Source organism: Ambystoma mexicanum, chromosome 1q, assembly GCF_040938575.1.
Source record: "Ambystoma mexicanum isolate Mex_15411 chromosome 1q, UKY_AmexF1_1, whole genome shotgun sequence".
Taxonomy (NCBI): Eukaryota; Metazoa; Chordata; class Amphibia; order Caudata; family Ambystomatidae; genus Ambystoma; species Ambystoma mexicanum.
In genome coordinates this window covers 1,475,360,349-1,475,377,497 of record NC_090922.1, presented here as the reverse complement: position 1 = coordinate 1,475,377,497, position 17,149 = coordinate 1,475,360,349, and the positions used below count along the sequence as shown (strand labels likewise).

Here is a 17,149-nt window from a genome sequence, read left to right as displayed (position 1 = left end):
GATTGCGTGGATGTCCTGTGCGGATGACATGGTGCTATTCGATCACACTCAACGTGGTCTGCAATATTTGATTGATGCAATATGTCAATATGCTAGAGCTAATGAACTAGAAATGAAACTGTTAAAAACAGTGACTAGGTTTACATCAAATAAAAAATAAAAAACATATGACTATACTCGGAGAATGTAGTAATTGACCCATCTGCAACAATAATCTATTTGGGATTCTCGATAGATACGAGCTCAGTTAATCTAAGGATTGAAAGGCTAAAAGAAAGTATCTAAGTTCATTCCACGGATAGAGGCTTGATTTTAGATTCTGCCACTTTACTCTGATACCTTTAATTAATTTCTATTAGTGTAAAGTTATACCAGCGTTATTGTAGGGGCAGGAAGTCTTCAGTAACTCATAAAAAATTGATTGGAAATTAATGCAGTGGAAAAGGGTATTGAATTTACCGATTTCGACACCAATGGTAGCTATAAGATATTAATTTGGAATTGTATCTATGCAAAGATGGTACAAATAGAGAGTTGTGGCCTTTTATAGAAATGTATTGATTCCAACAAGTAATTCCCTGTATGTAGATTTAAAGAAAGAAATGACGGCAGATACTGTTATTCCGATAAGGAACTTTAGCCTCAGAGATGGATAATAGCCAGGATCGAACTAACGGAAGACGATCTTTGTGGTAATCCTGATAAAGTTAATCCCCATTTGAAAAATCTTTGGGAAAATGCCCTTGCTACTTACTGAAAGGTCTTAATCGTTTTCTAAGACGGCTCTTCCTGAGATTCAGGTTGAACATACGTCTCACTGGAGAGATCCTGTTTATAAGAGCTAAGCCTGGCATTCTGGCTAGTTCCAGCACGTTATGCAACATTAATCTAATACAGTCTTTAAAGCACTTATTGGTAGAATGTACAGCACTATGCACTTTAAGAGAACAACTTTTTGGGAGACATGTGCCAGATCTATGGTGGCTAACAACTTATGATTTCTGTTTCAGGGCCCTCAGTGGCAATGAAAATGCACTAACGATTACTGTTTTAAAGTTTTTAGGAGTTATAAATGTGATCACAATTTTGAATTTGTGATTATAAGACAAATGTTATAAACATTTTCGATGAGATATATGTAATTGATTTTAATGTTTTTTATTTTATTGTTCTGGTTATGTTTGTCTCTTTTTTTTACTCTGATGTTCGTACATGTAATACGGAAAATAAATTAAGTGTAAGATTACTAGCTCACCAATTCACTAATTAAAAAAAAATGTAAATAAATTTGCAATGGCACATGGTAACTATGATAAGGGAGTGAACAGTTGGGTATCTCCAATGCTCCCTCTCACCACTTTACCCAACGCACTTAATGCATAATGTACAGTAGTGGTGGAAACACTAATGTAGATAATCCATTTCCACCTTCACATTGGAGGCGACAACAGCTACAAAAAAATAATTTCAATATTCATTTAGAGTTTACCTCTGTAGTGGTGGTATTTGTGGAATACATCAGGCGATATTGTAGAAAATCCACCTCTGCCATTGGTAAACTGAATTAGGCCAGAGGATAGCGCAGGGTGCAAAATGTTTGTCTTGGAAGCAAGACAACGCATAGCAACACACGTTTGAATACCGGCTCACGCTTAAATACCATTGGCAGAGGTGGCAACTTTGTCCATGAGTATTTCTTATAAAAAATATGCCCAGCCCTAAATGAGATCCTCAGTCTCAGAAGAAGATAAAGAAACACTACCAACTGTATGTGACAAGACATCTATATGCTAACAATACCAATGGCATGGGTTAAGTGGTACAGACATGTATCTCAGAAATGTTTCCGTTCTTACCCAAGTTGTTTAACTTTGAGAAGAAGCCTGCAGAGCGGAAGTTCATCAGTGGCAACACTAGGATTATGAGGTAGAAGGGAACGGAGTCACGTTTGTGCCACCAGCGTTCCCAGTCACTTGTGGTTGTGAGGTTACTACAAGATCTTTCTGGGGAGCACAGGGTGCTGGTTCCATTGTCTCCCTGATTTGGGTTGAATATGGATGCGCCACACCTCACTGCCAAAAGAGAAAAGGTAAAGTGGGGTCAGAGGGGTACATTGAAAGATAAACAACATCAGATGAATGTCCTTCAATTGAGATAAAAGCAGAAAGAAATAAACGCATGAAGACAATGTACACTCTGAAAACCTACTCAAGTCATTGCAACAAAGACCAGATGGGTCTATCTCAGCAACTAATCCGCTGGTAATTATACATTCCAGATACCCTTCCAAAAAGAAATGCAAAGCGGCCAAAAGGGAGTGGTCAGAAATAACTAGTTGAATATAAGCTGATTATATGGTGCACAAGCCTAGTTTTCAGGCGCTTCAGTTACAAGTCATCTGCAAAGAGGTCATTATTTCCTAAAGGACCTACGCCCTTGAATGTGTGGTGTTACGGTGCCCTCAGTTCTCTGGCCATTGTAGATATATACATTCAGTAGAATGTGTTGGTAGACAAGAAAAGACAATCCTGTCCATTCTATCAACTACCTCACTTGCTCTCAACACATCAGCCCTTTATTGTTTTTGATTAGCCACCAATTTATATCCTATTTTTGACATTTGTTAAATTATTTATTTCAGCAAACTGTGTGCCTTTCTCAAGGTTCACATATGATCTGGAGTAATAGCTTTTTTACAATTCCAACCCACCCCAGTTTAAAATATTCTCACTCCTTCTCTACCCATGGAGTTCCTTACATAACCATCATGGCAATCCATGGCCGAGGAGCAGAGTTCCTAAAGAATAAAACAAGCATCTACCATCCAGCAAGACAACTCAGATCAAGCAACGATATTCGTCCAGAACCAAAACCATACAATAAAAGAACAAATACAAGGGATCATCTGGAATTCAGAAAACTACTAAAAGCGTCGCTCTTCACCCCAGAATCAAAGATAACGAGTAGGAATCATACATTCTGGCAGAAACAGGAAGTCCAGCGAGGGACATACAATCCATTGCCTAACCATCACCAACTGGTGGGCATAGGGAGGACATTTTGGACCTCTCATGAACACACACCACCAAAGTTACAGAGGAATTCCACAGTAGGCAGGCACCACCCCCACTAGAAGTCAAGGGAGCGACCCATAACCTTCCTAACCTAATCATCTTTAACCCCAGGGCGGGGGAACACACCTCCACGACCCATGTTCACATACCGCTAGACTTCTACAGAAGATAATTACAACACTGCAATGTACCTACCGACTAGGATGCAAAACAATATCAAAGCACACAGGATGGACATATATGCCGACCACAGAAACCAAAGCAAAGAGGTAAGAACTCCCCCCTGCTAACCCAATACTAAAAATTAATTTTTCCACAAACTCTTCTCCTCACCACATCACTGCACAACAAACCGCACGTACTTCACCACACATACAAACAACACAACTATGCACAACAGCACTTGGGAATCACTCAGACTCGAAAATCGTACTGCACCCTACTAACCGCTCCAACAGCCACCCTGTTTCACCATGTCCTTTTTTAGATCCGCCTGAGCGCCAGGGGACCACTCCGGTGGTGAAAGTGTGCGGTACAAGTAACCTTTAACATTAACATCATGGGAATCAGTAGCAAGGGAATGAGGGCATCACCACGCTCTACCACGTTATTACCAACAACTATGAACGTGAGGAGTACAGCTGAAGAGATATAGGAACCATTCAATATGCATGTATATGTTTGTTAATTTTTAAACTAGAAATGTTGTGCATGGGCTACACTAATAATTTCATAATAGGTGGTACAGATTGTGGTAACAGAAACTGTGGTTTGAGGATGTGGGTAATAGCAGGTCGATGGGACCGCAAAACGCATTGTTATCAATACATAATGGTCTACAATAGAGGTCATTGTGCAATTGTTGTGGATGGCATGGACGATGGTGCGCTGTGCAGCTTAAGGTGGTAGTTGAGAAGAGGTAGACCGATTCCAAAGGCATTCAGGTCTTAAAGGAATTGATTGACTTCAAGATCATTGGGCAGGTCATTCCGTTGGTCGGGTTCTGGAGTTAAATGGGCCAGAATCGGAAGTGGCATAGGGGGATTTAGCAGTTGGAAAGTGATGGGGTAGATGAACGAGAGTGGGAGCAGCTAGTAGGGGTGTGATAGTCAGACAGAGTGTGGTAATGATAGCAAACAGGGCTCTGCTTTGAATCCCAGCGCAAGGAATCTATAAAGGATCATGGTGGACTCTGTATAGAGCTGCCGTACACCCATCTTTTGAGGTTGAGGAGGATCTTGAGTTGTTAAATAGGCATGGGGACAAAGTGAATACATTCTAAGGGGATGGGCACAAGCAATGTTTAGGCCAATGGGGAGATGTTTACATCATTCCACTGTTCTAACAGGAGTACCTATCATTTTCATGGTGGAATGAAAATCCATGCCGGTACAAATGCTGAAGTATTTGTATGCGGAAAAGGAAGGGAGGTGGCGGAAACGCAAGTTGCGTTCCACTGCCCCTCTCAATCATACAAAATTATTGAAAATGAGCTGTAACTTTAATGATTGGCGTAAAAAGCCTCCTGCAAAGCTTTTACATCATTCATTTACGGGACGTGCTCATTGAACATGACTGACTTTTACCCATAAAAGAGGGGGGGTCACCCACTCCTTCATGATTCCTTTTTAGACCTTCAAGGTCATCAGGAAGAACTCATATGGACCCTGTTTGGAATATATTCCTTGCCAGAGCTCCCTGCCAGAGGTTAAGCCAGGTATGCCAAGACAGAGGAAAGCCTTGTGCCCTAGCCATCCCCAGTGCACATTTGGGGTGACATTTTATGGGGACCAAGGCCTACCTCTCTGCTATAAAACCTTGAGAGGTTATGCTAGCAGGGACTGAGAGGGGCTAACCTTGCCCTGGAGCTCCCTGCAGTTGGACCCACAGCATTTAGAGTGCCAATGCATCCAGGTTTTTTGTTTTCATTGCTTAAGCCACTTTGAACAGCATTCAAACCATGTTTTCCACCTTCGAACCTATGTGACCCATAATACTGTATTTATCACTCACCTTTGAATTTCAAACAGCTGTTGCTACCTCATCTAACCGACTCAATCTGCATCATCACAGCAGAGTCTCGTCACGTGTTTGGCTCAAGCACCAATGCACCATGCTTAGAACCACCACACAATCGAACCAAGCATCGAACCACCAGGACTACGCTTTGCAGCTCGACTTGAACCACTAGAGCATCGTGTCACTTAGCGCATGTACCAACGGTACTCGAACATCACATTGCTTCTGGTGATCCTACGACCTGCATCGCTCGACACTGCCTTCGAACCACATGGAGCGCTGTTCGAACTCGACTCAACATTGACTCGTAGCTTGGGATCAATTCAGCATGCCACCTTACAATATAGTTCCACCTGGATGTATCGCATCTCGGAGCCTGATTCAACCTGTTGAATCACCTAAGAACTGGGATCAGGTACTATTAAGAACCCCTCTCCTCCTGGTCCATTTACAGTGCCATAGGGATTGGTTAAAGCCCTTGCTGCATCTATTTCCTGAGGCACATATCCGTTTGAGTGACATTACTGCAAGTCTTGTATTTTACCTTCATGCTAAAGTATCTAGTATCATTTCGGATCAATAAAACACATCCATACAACTGATACACAGAAAATCAAAAGACAAGGACCGAAAGGTCTGTCGGATCGACTTACATTGCTGAAAGGCCATATCTATGTTTGGTGCAAACACTGCCTTTCCATCAAATGGAAGGTCAGGAACCTTTTCATCAACATCAGATTAACGGATGGTCACCTTTACAACAATATCCTGGGACACAATCTGAGGTAAAGAGTCCATTTCGCTTTCAATGGAGAGTGAAGAGAAGTACTCTTTGCAAGGGCCAGGAGGAAGGATACACTCCTCCAAAGACTCCTCAAGAAGAAGATCCAATAGAGCCACTGGTACCTGCGTTAAGGCCAGGTTTGAATTTTGGTATAATGTATTCCAATGATATCCCACTCCCTGTTTCCTTGTCCAATGAATGGGAGACCCTAGAAGCCAGGCCTTTTTCATTTCCCTAAATCTTCTGAGACCACAGCTGATTACACTGAGTTTCCCCGAACCACAGAAGGACCGTCCTTAGAAGATTTGTGCTTCAGATCCAGGATTCATGCCTGGGCATTTTTAGGAAAAGGCTTTTGCTAGGCTAATAAAGCAGATTCCAGTACTGAGGAATTACTAAGGAATCTCCAGAATAAAGGAGAAGCAATCGTCTGATATTGGCGGGACTGCTTTTCCAGGGCAGGAGGGGAGGTTCATGCCTAACATGACACATCTGAACTGCCTAATAGCCTGGAGTAATCTATATCAGCTCCCTTGGTTATCAATGTGGAACGAATCCTGAGGGCCTGTCCGGGGCACAAATGAAACTTTTCGTGAGCTTTTTTGCCAAACACTCCATGTACTTGTCCGAAGTCAAACTTCCAGGAGCTGCTGCAGCACAAAACAGGAGGATGTGAAGGCACACCACCTCTTCCAACAAACAATGGAAGCCCATGAGTGGGCATGTAAAGCACACCAACAGGCCCAGGATTTGAAAAGGCATATCGAGACAACAGGGACAAAGGATAGTAATGATCACTGGCCTAAGTAACTGAATGCTAGAAGTCAAAAACACACTTGGTACCGTCGACCTAGGAGTCGAAAGCTGCATGACCAGTGAAAAGGAAATCGGCAGCTGAGGGGTTTAGGAAGTCTGCATGGGTGAATAAACCCCCTGAACTAGGATAATGACCTCCAAATCTTTTAGGCACTCCAGATCAGTCAAAGATTTCTACAGGATCCACTAATAGCATAGAAGCTGATCCCACCAACGAGGCGAAACAATATTTCTTGAACTCGTTTTCCTTGGGATGCCTCTTCTTCAGAGACAACCACTCTGGTACCAGTGAGTTAGGTCTGGTATGCTTGGAGTCAGACTCTCTTGGGGGTACTTCAGTGCATAGCACGAGCTCTACCGATGGTGGGGGGAGCTTTCATTGGTGAGGCTCAAGTAATCTTTTATACCACAAAAACCATCAGCATTGAGGCACTGAGTTTATGAACTCCACCACCATACGATGGACCTCCAAGCTTAAAGGATTTGACTGGAGTACTTTACAACTGAGCATGGGTGTGACCCGTACAGTGCAGAGCCAAGGTTCTGGTCCCCCTCTTCGATACCAGGATTTTCCCAACTACAAAGGACTGGTTGTGCCTACATCATGCACATTGGTAGGCCTGGAGCTTACCTCTGTGTGTGCTGAAAGACACTAGTTAACAGCCCCAAGAATGGTGGCTAGGAAGTCCTTGAACTGGAAAAGTTACCCCCTGCCCAGTCCTGAAAGAATCTTATACTACTTGCACCAGCCTCTCTGCAGAATCCCCTTGCCTAAATCCCAAGGATGGTGGTTCTGGGTAAATTGCACCATTGACTGTGGTACTGGACCCTGACCATTGGAGGGATCTTGCTTTGATTCCAGCACAGCATATGCAAGACTGCATCAGATACAAGTTTCCAAAGCATGTGATGCAGGCCTCCTCTGGATTGGATGCTGAGAAGGGTAGCATGCACTGGTCACATGTTTATGATCCTGTGACACAATGCATGCACCCCTGTTAGTAAGGAGAAGATCTCTACGTTTAATTAACATTTTCATTTTTTTTAAATTATTTGAATTTGAGAAGTTCTTTTATGTCAAAATCAAGTGCACTGCCATTTGCACTAAAATACAGAACAAATTATAACTTTATTTGCAAAAACTGAATTTGAAAGACTGAATAATTAGAAGACAAAATGAACCCAAGACAATGCAACCAAGAACAGTTCCCGTATCATACCGGTAGGCAGAAAGAGAGGAACTGGCGGTTGGGGTACAGGTATATACTGGCAGGAGTTAACCGGGTGCAAAATGGAAAACTTGTGCCCCAGGTTATTCAATCTAAATATTGTTGTTGCTTTATGCAGCATCTGTAGAGTAGTTTTCTGGCTGCAGGACCAGGCCTTTCCCCACATTTAGGGAAGGAGCGACAGCCACTGACTAACAGTAGCAGAATCACCATGACCCACGCCCCCGAGACCATAACCCCCATTTCCCCAGCTTCAAGTCAAGTCAAGCATCTTAGCCCATGGCTCTTCCTCCTTCATAACTTCCACCCAGCGATTCCCTCAATCATATGCCAGCTTCATTGTGCTCATGATTATTCTAAATTCTGTGCTGCTTTATGCAGCATCTGTAGAGCAAGTTTACGGCCTGGCCTGAAACAGGAGCAGTACTTTCCCAAAGAATTGAGAAGGGGGAGAGCTTAAGTGGCATAAGGTTAAAGAAGAGCAATCTAGGAGGACGTATGCTGATGAGAAACCAATGGAATAACCCCTCTCCCAGTCAAGCAAATCATCTTGTATCTGGCCATGGTAATTATCTAAATTCTGAGGCCCTTATATATATGACTTTTCTCTGACTATCGCCGTTATTTTTTAAATTAAACAGATTATTTATGAATTCTTATTTCTCTTGTATTCACTTGATCTTGTTATTTCTGGACATGTCAGCTATCGCCCTCCTCTTGAATTTCATGCTGTCCCATGATTGTGTTGTGTATACCACTAACAAACATTTGAGCTAATTGTGAACCCATTTATTTAATTGCTAAGCCAATTCTTTGTATACCATTTTATGCTGTGTTTTGTATTTTTATAATGTGTGCAAAGACTAATGATGGAAAATGGAATGTATACAAAGAGAATGTATCCAATAAGAGCTGGTAAGATAACCCTAAGGTGGGGAATGGTGTCATCAATAGAAACAGATATGAAGAGAAGATGAGTTGGCTGAGGACAGAGCTCTGGGGTAAGTCTGCTGTTCTAGTGCATTTATTTTTGCTCACCTGACAGGGATGCATTTTCATAAAAGTTGGTAGATGGGTCCTGGGCTTCCATTACGTAACCTGTGAAAAAATAAAGTTTGTAGCAATTCATTAACGATAAATTTGCATTTACTTTTTGATAACATACATGAATGGTGATATGATAAACATGCCAAGCATCTACAGAACCACATAAGACCAGCCATATTTGGCAACTGACCTTTCACATGTAACCAACCCCAAAGAGAGCCTACAAAGAGCAACATAGAGTCTCAAGCTCAAGCCGCTGGCCATTTTGGAATGGTAATTTAATGGAAGCAATAGATATCCATGCTATGACGAAAGCTGTGTAAACACTTAGTCTAACTGTATATCAGTACCGGCCTTTACCCTCTAGTATGTTTAGTGGGCTCTGCATCTACCAAAACCCTACTCATTTCTAATTGATTATAAAGATCCAACTCCCCCACTTTCTCATATACTTTCTATTTTCTGATTCAAGGAGATCAAATAAAGTAACATCAGAGGTCCAATACTACACAGCCACGTCCTATTTCCATGTGTCAACAGCACCACCTCCACGTCTAGGTAAAATCTATCCATAGAGATTAATTTAACAGCCTTTCGTTTGAAATCTTTCACACCTACTTTGTAATGACCGGAATACAAGGGGAGGCATGAAATTCCAGCGGTGGAATGTGCAAAACTTATTTTTTCGATTTTTTAACGGCTAAAATGGAAATGAAGTGTCTAATAAATCTTATGTTTTGAATATATTTTTGCACAACAGATTATACGGACATAGGCTTTTGAAAGAGTGAGGAACCATAGTATTGCTATGTGTCCTTTTGTGGAACTTTTATCCACCTTCATCACAGAAAAAGGGACAACATCAAAGACTCGGTCATTAAGGCAAGGATGATAAACTATAGCTCCTTCTACATACCACAATAGGCCTCAACATAGCCTACCCATCCAATAGCTTCACCTTTGACAACACCACCTAAGATTTCATATTTGGCAAGTACTCAAATGATTCCTTCCCTTTTGTAATCGCCACATCCCATGCAGACATATTATGCACTGCCACGTGTTTCAACAGCAACAGATACCTTTAATCAGCCCGAGTGCCACAGGCCCTAACACACAGCCAAAGTCATGTTACCGGCCAAAAACACAGTAGTAACAACGTGGTCTTAGTATGAGACAACCTAATAGTAGACGGGTGATTCCTCTGCATGCTTATTAGGTTGGATCTCTCTGCTGCCTTCAACACTGTACACCACAGCACCTTTATCCAGTGATCATAACATCTCTACTATAGCCCTCTAATGTTTCAAGTCATTCATCCCTGACCATAAGCTGAGCAATATATTAGGTAAATTGTCCACACAGCCAACTTTCTGTGGAATACGGAGTCCCCCAAGGTTCTCCCCTCTTGATACTTTTAACATCTACATTAAACCCCTGATAAACTTACTCTGCGCCCATTACCTACAGTTTCTGTCGATGACGTACAAATATACGGAAGTGCTGCAGCCCAGCAAGACTAATTTAACAAGGCACCAAAAGGCCCTGGAGACCATAGCGCATTGATCCAAATATCAATCAATCTGCAATGCATCCAAATCAGAAATTACTCAGGCAGCCCAAACTTCTAAAACAATTAGGCCGCCATGTGCCCCTCTCCCACCACCTACAATGAATTTATAATCAGATCTGAGGGATGACACCTAGGAGTCCTCTGTGGCGTGCACCTCAGCATGAATTCCTAGTTTGGTGCAGTTATTAAAGTGGCATTTTCCAATGAAACTCCTAAAATATCCTTCCCTTCATCCAGCAGGTTAACCAATCAACAGTAGTTGATGCCCTCCAGGCTGGGCTACTTTACTAAATTGTACGGTAGCTTAACAAATGTAAAAAATATTTCTAAAAGCTCGGAATGCTGTGGACAGACTCATTCAGACTGATGAAATGTAAAATGATCACCAGCCACCTCAGAAACATCCACTGGATCTGTACGGGGTAGGATATGCTTCAAAATATACAAATGTGTGGATACATCAGGCACCTTTAACCTCAAATGAAGTCAAACCCGTCTGCCAAAAAAAGAACCTATGGACAGACATCGCCAACTGATTGACCCCTTTGTCTCTAAAAGTAAGAAAAGACAGGTACTTCACGGTGTGAGAAACCACAAAGCGTTTCACCCACTAGTCCCCGGGGATTTGTCATCCAAGTGGCCAGGACACGGCCATCACTTTTGGAACCAGTTCCTGGGGGTGGACCAGTGCAGAGGATCACCTGGGTGAAGGGTCTTTCCGAAAGTGGAAGTGGGACACCAGATGGTGAGACGCAGCATCCCCTTCCCTGTAACACCTTTACCCCATCCTACCAGGCAGGATATTTAGGAACTCTACTCCCCCGCCCCCTTTTACAACACAAACACTTTCTCACAGATAGCCTGCTATGAGAGAAAGCAGACTAACACCCGAGCAGTATACCTGAATTGTCCCAATACACTGGTCAGGCAATTACTGACTATCACACACACCGACTTCCATTAAGCTTCCCCACACGGATAAAAGGCAGAGCACCAGCAGTTTCAAGGCAGCAGCTAAACTGCTATCCTCATGGCCAAAAAAGAAACCTATGACAACAGAATTGAGAACGCCAAATCTAAAACAAAAGAGCTCTTCACCATCCTCAGGGAACTTGAGTCCCCCTCCACACCCTCAGAAACCTGCGTGAAAGATGCAGGCTGGTGTGAGAGGATCCAAAAAGACTTGGCAGACAAAATTGTCATGCTTCAATCCAGAATCGAACAGAAAAAGCTCAGCCTTGCCAAAAAAGCTAACCCTCCTCCACCTGCCACCTCTGAAACTCCAACATTCACATGCCCCCACTTCTCCTTCTCCCCGGTGTCAACAAAAGAAGTGGAAAGCATCATCAAAGGCCTTAAAGGCATAGTCTAGTAAAAATGTTTATTGTCCCTACGGGTCGGCCATGATTTTTTAAGCCTACGTTGCTCGATTTTAGAAAACTTTCCTATGGACCTTTCCCGAGTTTTCATCCATTAAACGCACGCGAAAACAGGCACCTGGGAGCCGCCATTTTGTGATAATCCTATCACTTGCCGCATCGCCCTGGCTGACCTGCTTCTGCGGCACTAAATCAATTCCCCCACCCCTGAGCCTGTCATCAGCAGACTCGTACCGCCCATTTCCCAAAGCCAAAGCACGTCTTGTGTCAACATTCGCTGCGCTTCAGCTAATGACGTGTCGCCATGGAAATGGCAGAACGCCTCTTTCCTCAATAAGTATCAACAGACCGTTTCACAACACACAGCAGCAGATTTTCGATTCCATTCCTCTCTCTGTGTTACTTAGAGTATTTTGTGACTCGTTTCTGTGCTCTGTCCAGCTACCTTCGCCGCTTGTACTCCGTGTGAACACCTGTACCATCTCAGTAAATTATTTTACTTTGTTTACCACACAATGGCTACAATAATGCCCTACATGTACGAGCCCGAGTATACCGAGGAGGAACTACTGGAAAGGGAAGCACGCGAAAACGATGGGGATTCGGACGGCAGTTGGCAGGACGAATCAACAGATGAAGAGCCTGGGCCTAGTCGCATGGACGGTGTCTCTACCTGGTGCACATGCAATCAGTGTGAGACCGAGGAGGAGAACTGCTGCTGCCGAGAAAACTCGGGATGCCTGGCCTACATTTCGGAAGGCGAGCCACGACCGCAATGCATCACCGAGCTGCCAGACTTCAGGGCAGCCTGCCTCACACGGGCCGTGTTGAGAATAATGATGGTGTTAATGCACGAACTTCGCGCAACTGTTTGTCCTCGTAATCCGAGTAACGAGTAAGTATACTCTGCTTGTCATGCCACTCCTATTTCATGTTCTTCTACTATATCCAAAATTACATCTACATATCATTGTAACGAATGTAAGTCGTTCAATAGTGTGCATTGTCTAGCATTTGTCCGTGCAGAATGCCATTAGTTACAAGAATTGTCATTGACAACAAACGTTTATTAAACTTATCTTGGCCATTTAAAAACAGTTTGTTTCATTCCTTTTCACAGGTGGTACAGGCTGGTGCCCTATCGTTCCTTGACATGGTGACTCCACGGGAGGCTTGGACACCGCGTTCGAAGAGTGATACCCGCCTGTGCCGCTCGTGCCATTAGAGAAACGTTCCCGAGTGACAGCGGTCAGTACAGGGGATTTTCTCTCGCTGTGCTGCAACTTGACCTGTATAATCTTTAAAGTCTTGTATTTTTGTGTCATGAAAATAAGATGCAAAATAAAACACGACATATATTTTAACAACGGTTGTTTCGATTTTTTAAATGAATCAAGTGTGTCTCCATTCAAGGATGGACGTCAGACATTTGTGCTCCGAATGGGTGAAGGTCTGGTTGCTGTGAAGCAGGGTGGTCACCATCTATCTAAGCTAACATAACATATTCTCGATAATGCATGCACTAAATAACACTTGTTCAAAGTCTTTCAGTAGGTTATGTCTCTATAAAAGTCACACATATATCTATACTAACAATTACCATTGGATTATACAGGCCTTAGGGTCTTGACCACTATAATACACCGGTTGAAGTGTGGGTCTGTGCTCACAAGAATCTCCGGTATGTGGCATTTGTTATTGATAAGCAACGAAATACTATCAAAGGCGGTTCGCACCCGGGGATGAGCGCTGGCATGGGGGGCTGTCATGGGCGCGAAAGGCCAAGGTGCCAAACTGCATGTACACTTCAAAAGGTATCCCACGCCAAAGGGCCATCGGTCACATGGCCTCCTCAGACCCCGTGTCTCCAGCCAGGCCTCCCCTTGAAGCAGGCCGCCCCCCTGCAATCCACATAAGTGTGTCTTCATTCAGCAGTCTTCCTGTGCCTTATCTGCGCGACCAGGCCCATCCATCCCACCCCCTCTATCAAAGGCGGTTCGCACCCGGGGATGAGCGCTGGCATGGGGGGCTGTCACGGGCGCGAAAGGCCAAGGTGCCAAACTGCATGTACACTTCAAAAGGTATCCCACGCCAAGGGGCCATCGGTCACATGGCCTCCCCAGACCCTGTGTCTCCAGCCAGGCCTCCCCTTGAAGCAGGCCGCCCCCCTGCAATCCACATAAGTGTGTCTCCATTCAGCAGTCTTCCTGTGCCTTATCTGCACGCCCCAGGCCCATCCACCCCACCCCCTCTATCAAAGGCGGTTCGCACCCAGGGATGAGCGCTGGCATGGGGGGCTGTCAGGGGCGTGAAAGGCCAAGGTGCCAAACTGCATGTACACTTCAAAAGGTATCCCACGCCCAGGGGCCATCGCTCACATGGCCTCCTCAGACCCCGTGTCTCCAGCCAGGCCTCCCCTTCAAGCAGGCCGCCCCCCTAAAACAACGACATACATACGTCATTCATTCACAAACACACCCCTGTTTCTAATACTTTATAAACCACTTGATATGTCTCATGAGAACATCTTTGTGCTTTGCAAGTCAACTCCTGAACGTGCTACCTGGCAACCACTGAGATCTACGCTAATCTGCTCATCGTCGTGCTATCCGTGAACTTCTGTGACCGCTTAGAGCAAACCCATCAGTGTGCTACCTTTGGCCACCCACCTATTCTCCTGCAACATACTGCTCTGCTTGCTGACTCCAACTGTTTGTTGGTCAAGGTAAGGCCATGTATCCTAGTCATATTTCGCAGATTTTTAAATTTCTATCTATTTGCGAGTAGAGTACACAATAGTGCTATGTTCATTGGTCTCATTGCTATTGACTTGAGTTTCCATTGCTATGCTATCAATAGATCTATTTATTTTCATCTGTGTCTATTGTCATCGAATTGCATCCTTCGGGGGTCCAGTCTATAATGTAAGCATGTTTCCTTCTCGTGCAAGACAGAACATCCAAGGGACGAGTCACATGTTCAGATTTTAGTCACATCATTTATACATTTCTGCAACTTATGCAAATACTAAGCCACACATAATGAACTGGTATAGTTCCTGCGACCAAAACAAACCTTGCATTGATCATTGTATGATTCATTTACTTTTGTATCAAATCTTTATTCTTGAAGATTGTATAATAATGTCGATATTTACTTTTCAGATTTATCAACAATGCCTGCCTGTTCGATTAGCGGTTGCCCTTCGAAGACCCATGCGAAATCTGAAGGCACTACAATGCATGTATTCCCGAATACCGTTGATCGAATAAGAGAATGGGTCAGACATTGCGGATATCCACTGGATGAGCTGGAAAGTAGAGTCCAACAAGTCTTACAGGACAAGAGGGGTGATCGATCCCGCATCTGCAGCCGGCACTTTTCCTTGGACATGTACACAAACATCTTGGGTAACAAAGAAGAATAAACGGCGAACGACACGTAAATTGCTCGAAAACGCTATTCCCACTCTATTCGTCCACATTCTGCCACCGGTGAGTCAAGTGTCCAGATTTAGCTTTAGGCCTTGCGGTAGTGTGTAGGTAGCCGAATGGATTCATTGATATTGTAGGTGTTCTATCCCTTGTAATAATTTCGATATTGATATGAGTGTATAGTTTTTTGAATAATGACATTTATCAATATATTCTTTTTCGATTTCATAACCCACAAACACAATGTATTTATATGGGAACAGGGAACTGTGCTGTATTGAGCATTTTTCAAGCATTCTGTTGCCTTACATGGCTATTTTTAATATTGGCATTTCATTATCAATCATTAATTTACCTTTACAACTTCTTGACTATCCCTTGAATCTGAAGCAAGAACATTCTACATCCTTGACGTGGTCGCAGTTATCAACCACTTCTAGCGCTTATCAGGTAATCTTACTAGGCTAATCCGCTACAGACTTGCTTTATGCATGTCAAGTAATAGTTTTATTCTATCGTGTAATTATTTTACCGAATGTTTGGTTAGTGCTTTCCAATTGATATACACCTTAGTTATCGTCCACTGGTGTTTGTTTTCAGTTATAATTAATGTTATCCATACTAATGCAAGTACTGTCTTTCAGGGAGATGCTGAAGTGTCCGCCACATCTACAACATTTCTAGATGTTCTTCACCAGCAGGAGGTATGGATACTGACAGCTCCATCGAGCGTCATCATCAGAGCTGGAATTCTTGTTGTTTGATTGTTCTACACAATGTTTCATTCGTGGTTAGCCGTTGATATGTATCTGTGCTGTCGACCCCAGGTGTGTGTTATGTTTTCACTATTGTAATCCTCTCTAATGCAAGTACTATGTTTCAGGCAGTTGATGGAGCGTCAACCCCTGCACTTGATGCAGAGCCTGACATTCAAGTAATTCCAGGGGAAGTGGAAGCGGGACCATGCGTATACGAATCGGCGCAACAGCTTTCGGAAGTGCGCACTACATTTGCAAAATCCATAGATATTCTTCAGCAGCACGAGGTATGGATACTGACAGCTCCATCAATGCTGATCATATAACGTGATTCCATTTGCTATACTTTCTTCCTTATAAACGCAAGTGATGTGTTTCAGGGAGACGAAGAAGCTTCCACTTCTACAATCACAACATCCAATTTAGATGATGCAGATGTAAATAAATCGGAGAAATAAGTCGATGAAATGTGATCATATTTAGATTTTCCTTGATTCTTTTAGACAATGCATCATTTGTGGTTATCTCTTTATATGTACCTGTGCGTTCGACCCCAAGTGTGTGTTATGTTTCCAATACTGAAAACCATACTAATGCAAGTACTGTGTTTCAGGGAGACGACGGAGCTTCCACTACAATCACAACATCCCATTTAGATGATGCAGATGTAAAGGAATCGGAGAAATAAGTCGATGAAATCTGCATACTTATATTTTCCTTGATTGTTTTAGAAAATGCATCATTTGTGGTTATCTCTTTATATGTATCTGTGCCGTCGACCCCAAGTGTGTGTTATGTTTCCAATATTGAAAACCATACTAATGCAAGTACTGTGTTTCAGGGAGATGCGGATGCCTCCTCTCCAATACAACCATTCATGGCAGTCCATGCAGAGCCAGAGGTATGGATACTGACAGCTCCTTCGAAATAGATCATCACTGGTCGAATACTTGTCGTTTGATTGTTGGACACAACGTTTAAATCGTGTTTGGCTATTGAGATGTACCCGTGTGTTTGTCCTCACGTGTGTTTTATG

At 43.2% G+C, this 17,149-nt stretch overlaps 1 protein-coding gene across 1 annotated transcript in view; it reads right to left on the bottom strand.

The window, feature by feature from the left end:
* The window catches only part of LOC138562817 (neutral amino acid transporter 9-like), a 344,011-nt gene extending 334,778 nt beyond the window's left edge, over positions 1-9,233 (bottom strand). Inside the window, exons 1-3 of the mRNA XM_069642796.1 lie at positions 9,194-9,233; positions 8,961-9,020; positions 1,857-2,072 (exon numbers count right to left, since the gene is read on the bottom strand). Of these exons, the coding sequence (XP_069498897.1) occupies positions 1,857-2,072; positions 8,961-9,020; positions 9,194-9,233 (316 nt within the window). The remainder of the gene's footprint in view (positions 1-1,856; positions 2,073-8,960; positions 9,021-9,193) is intronic.
* Positions 9,234-17,149: the final 7,916 nt, after the last annotated feature.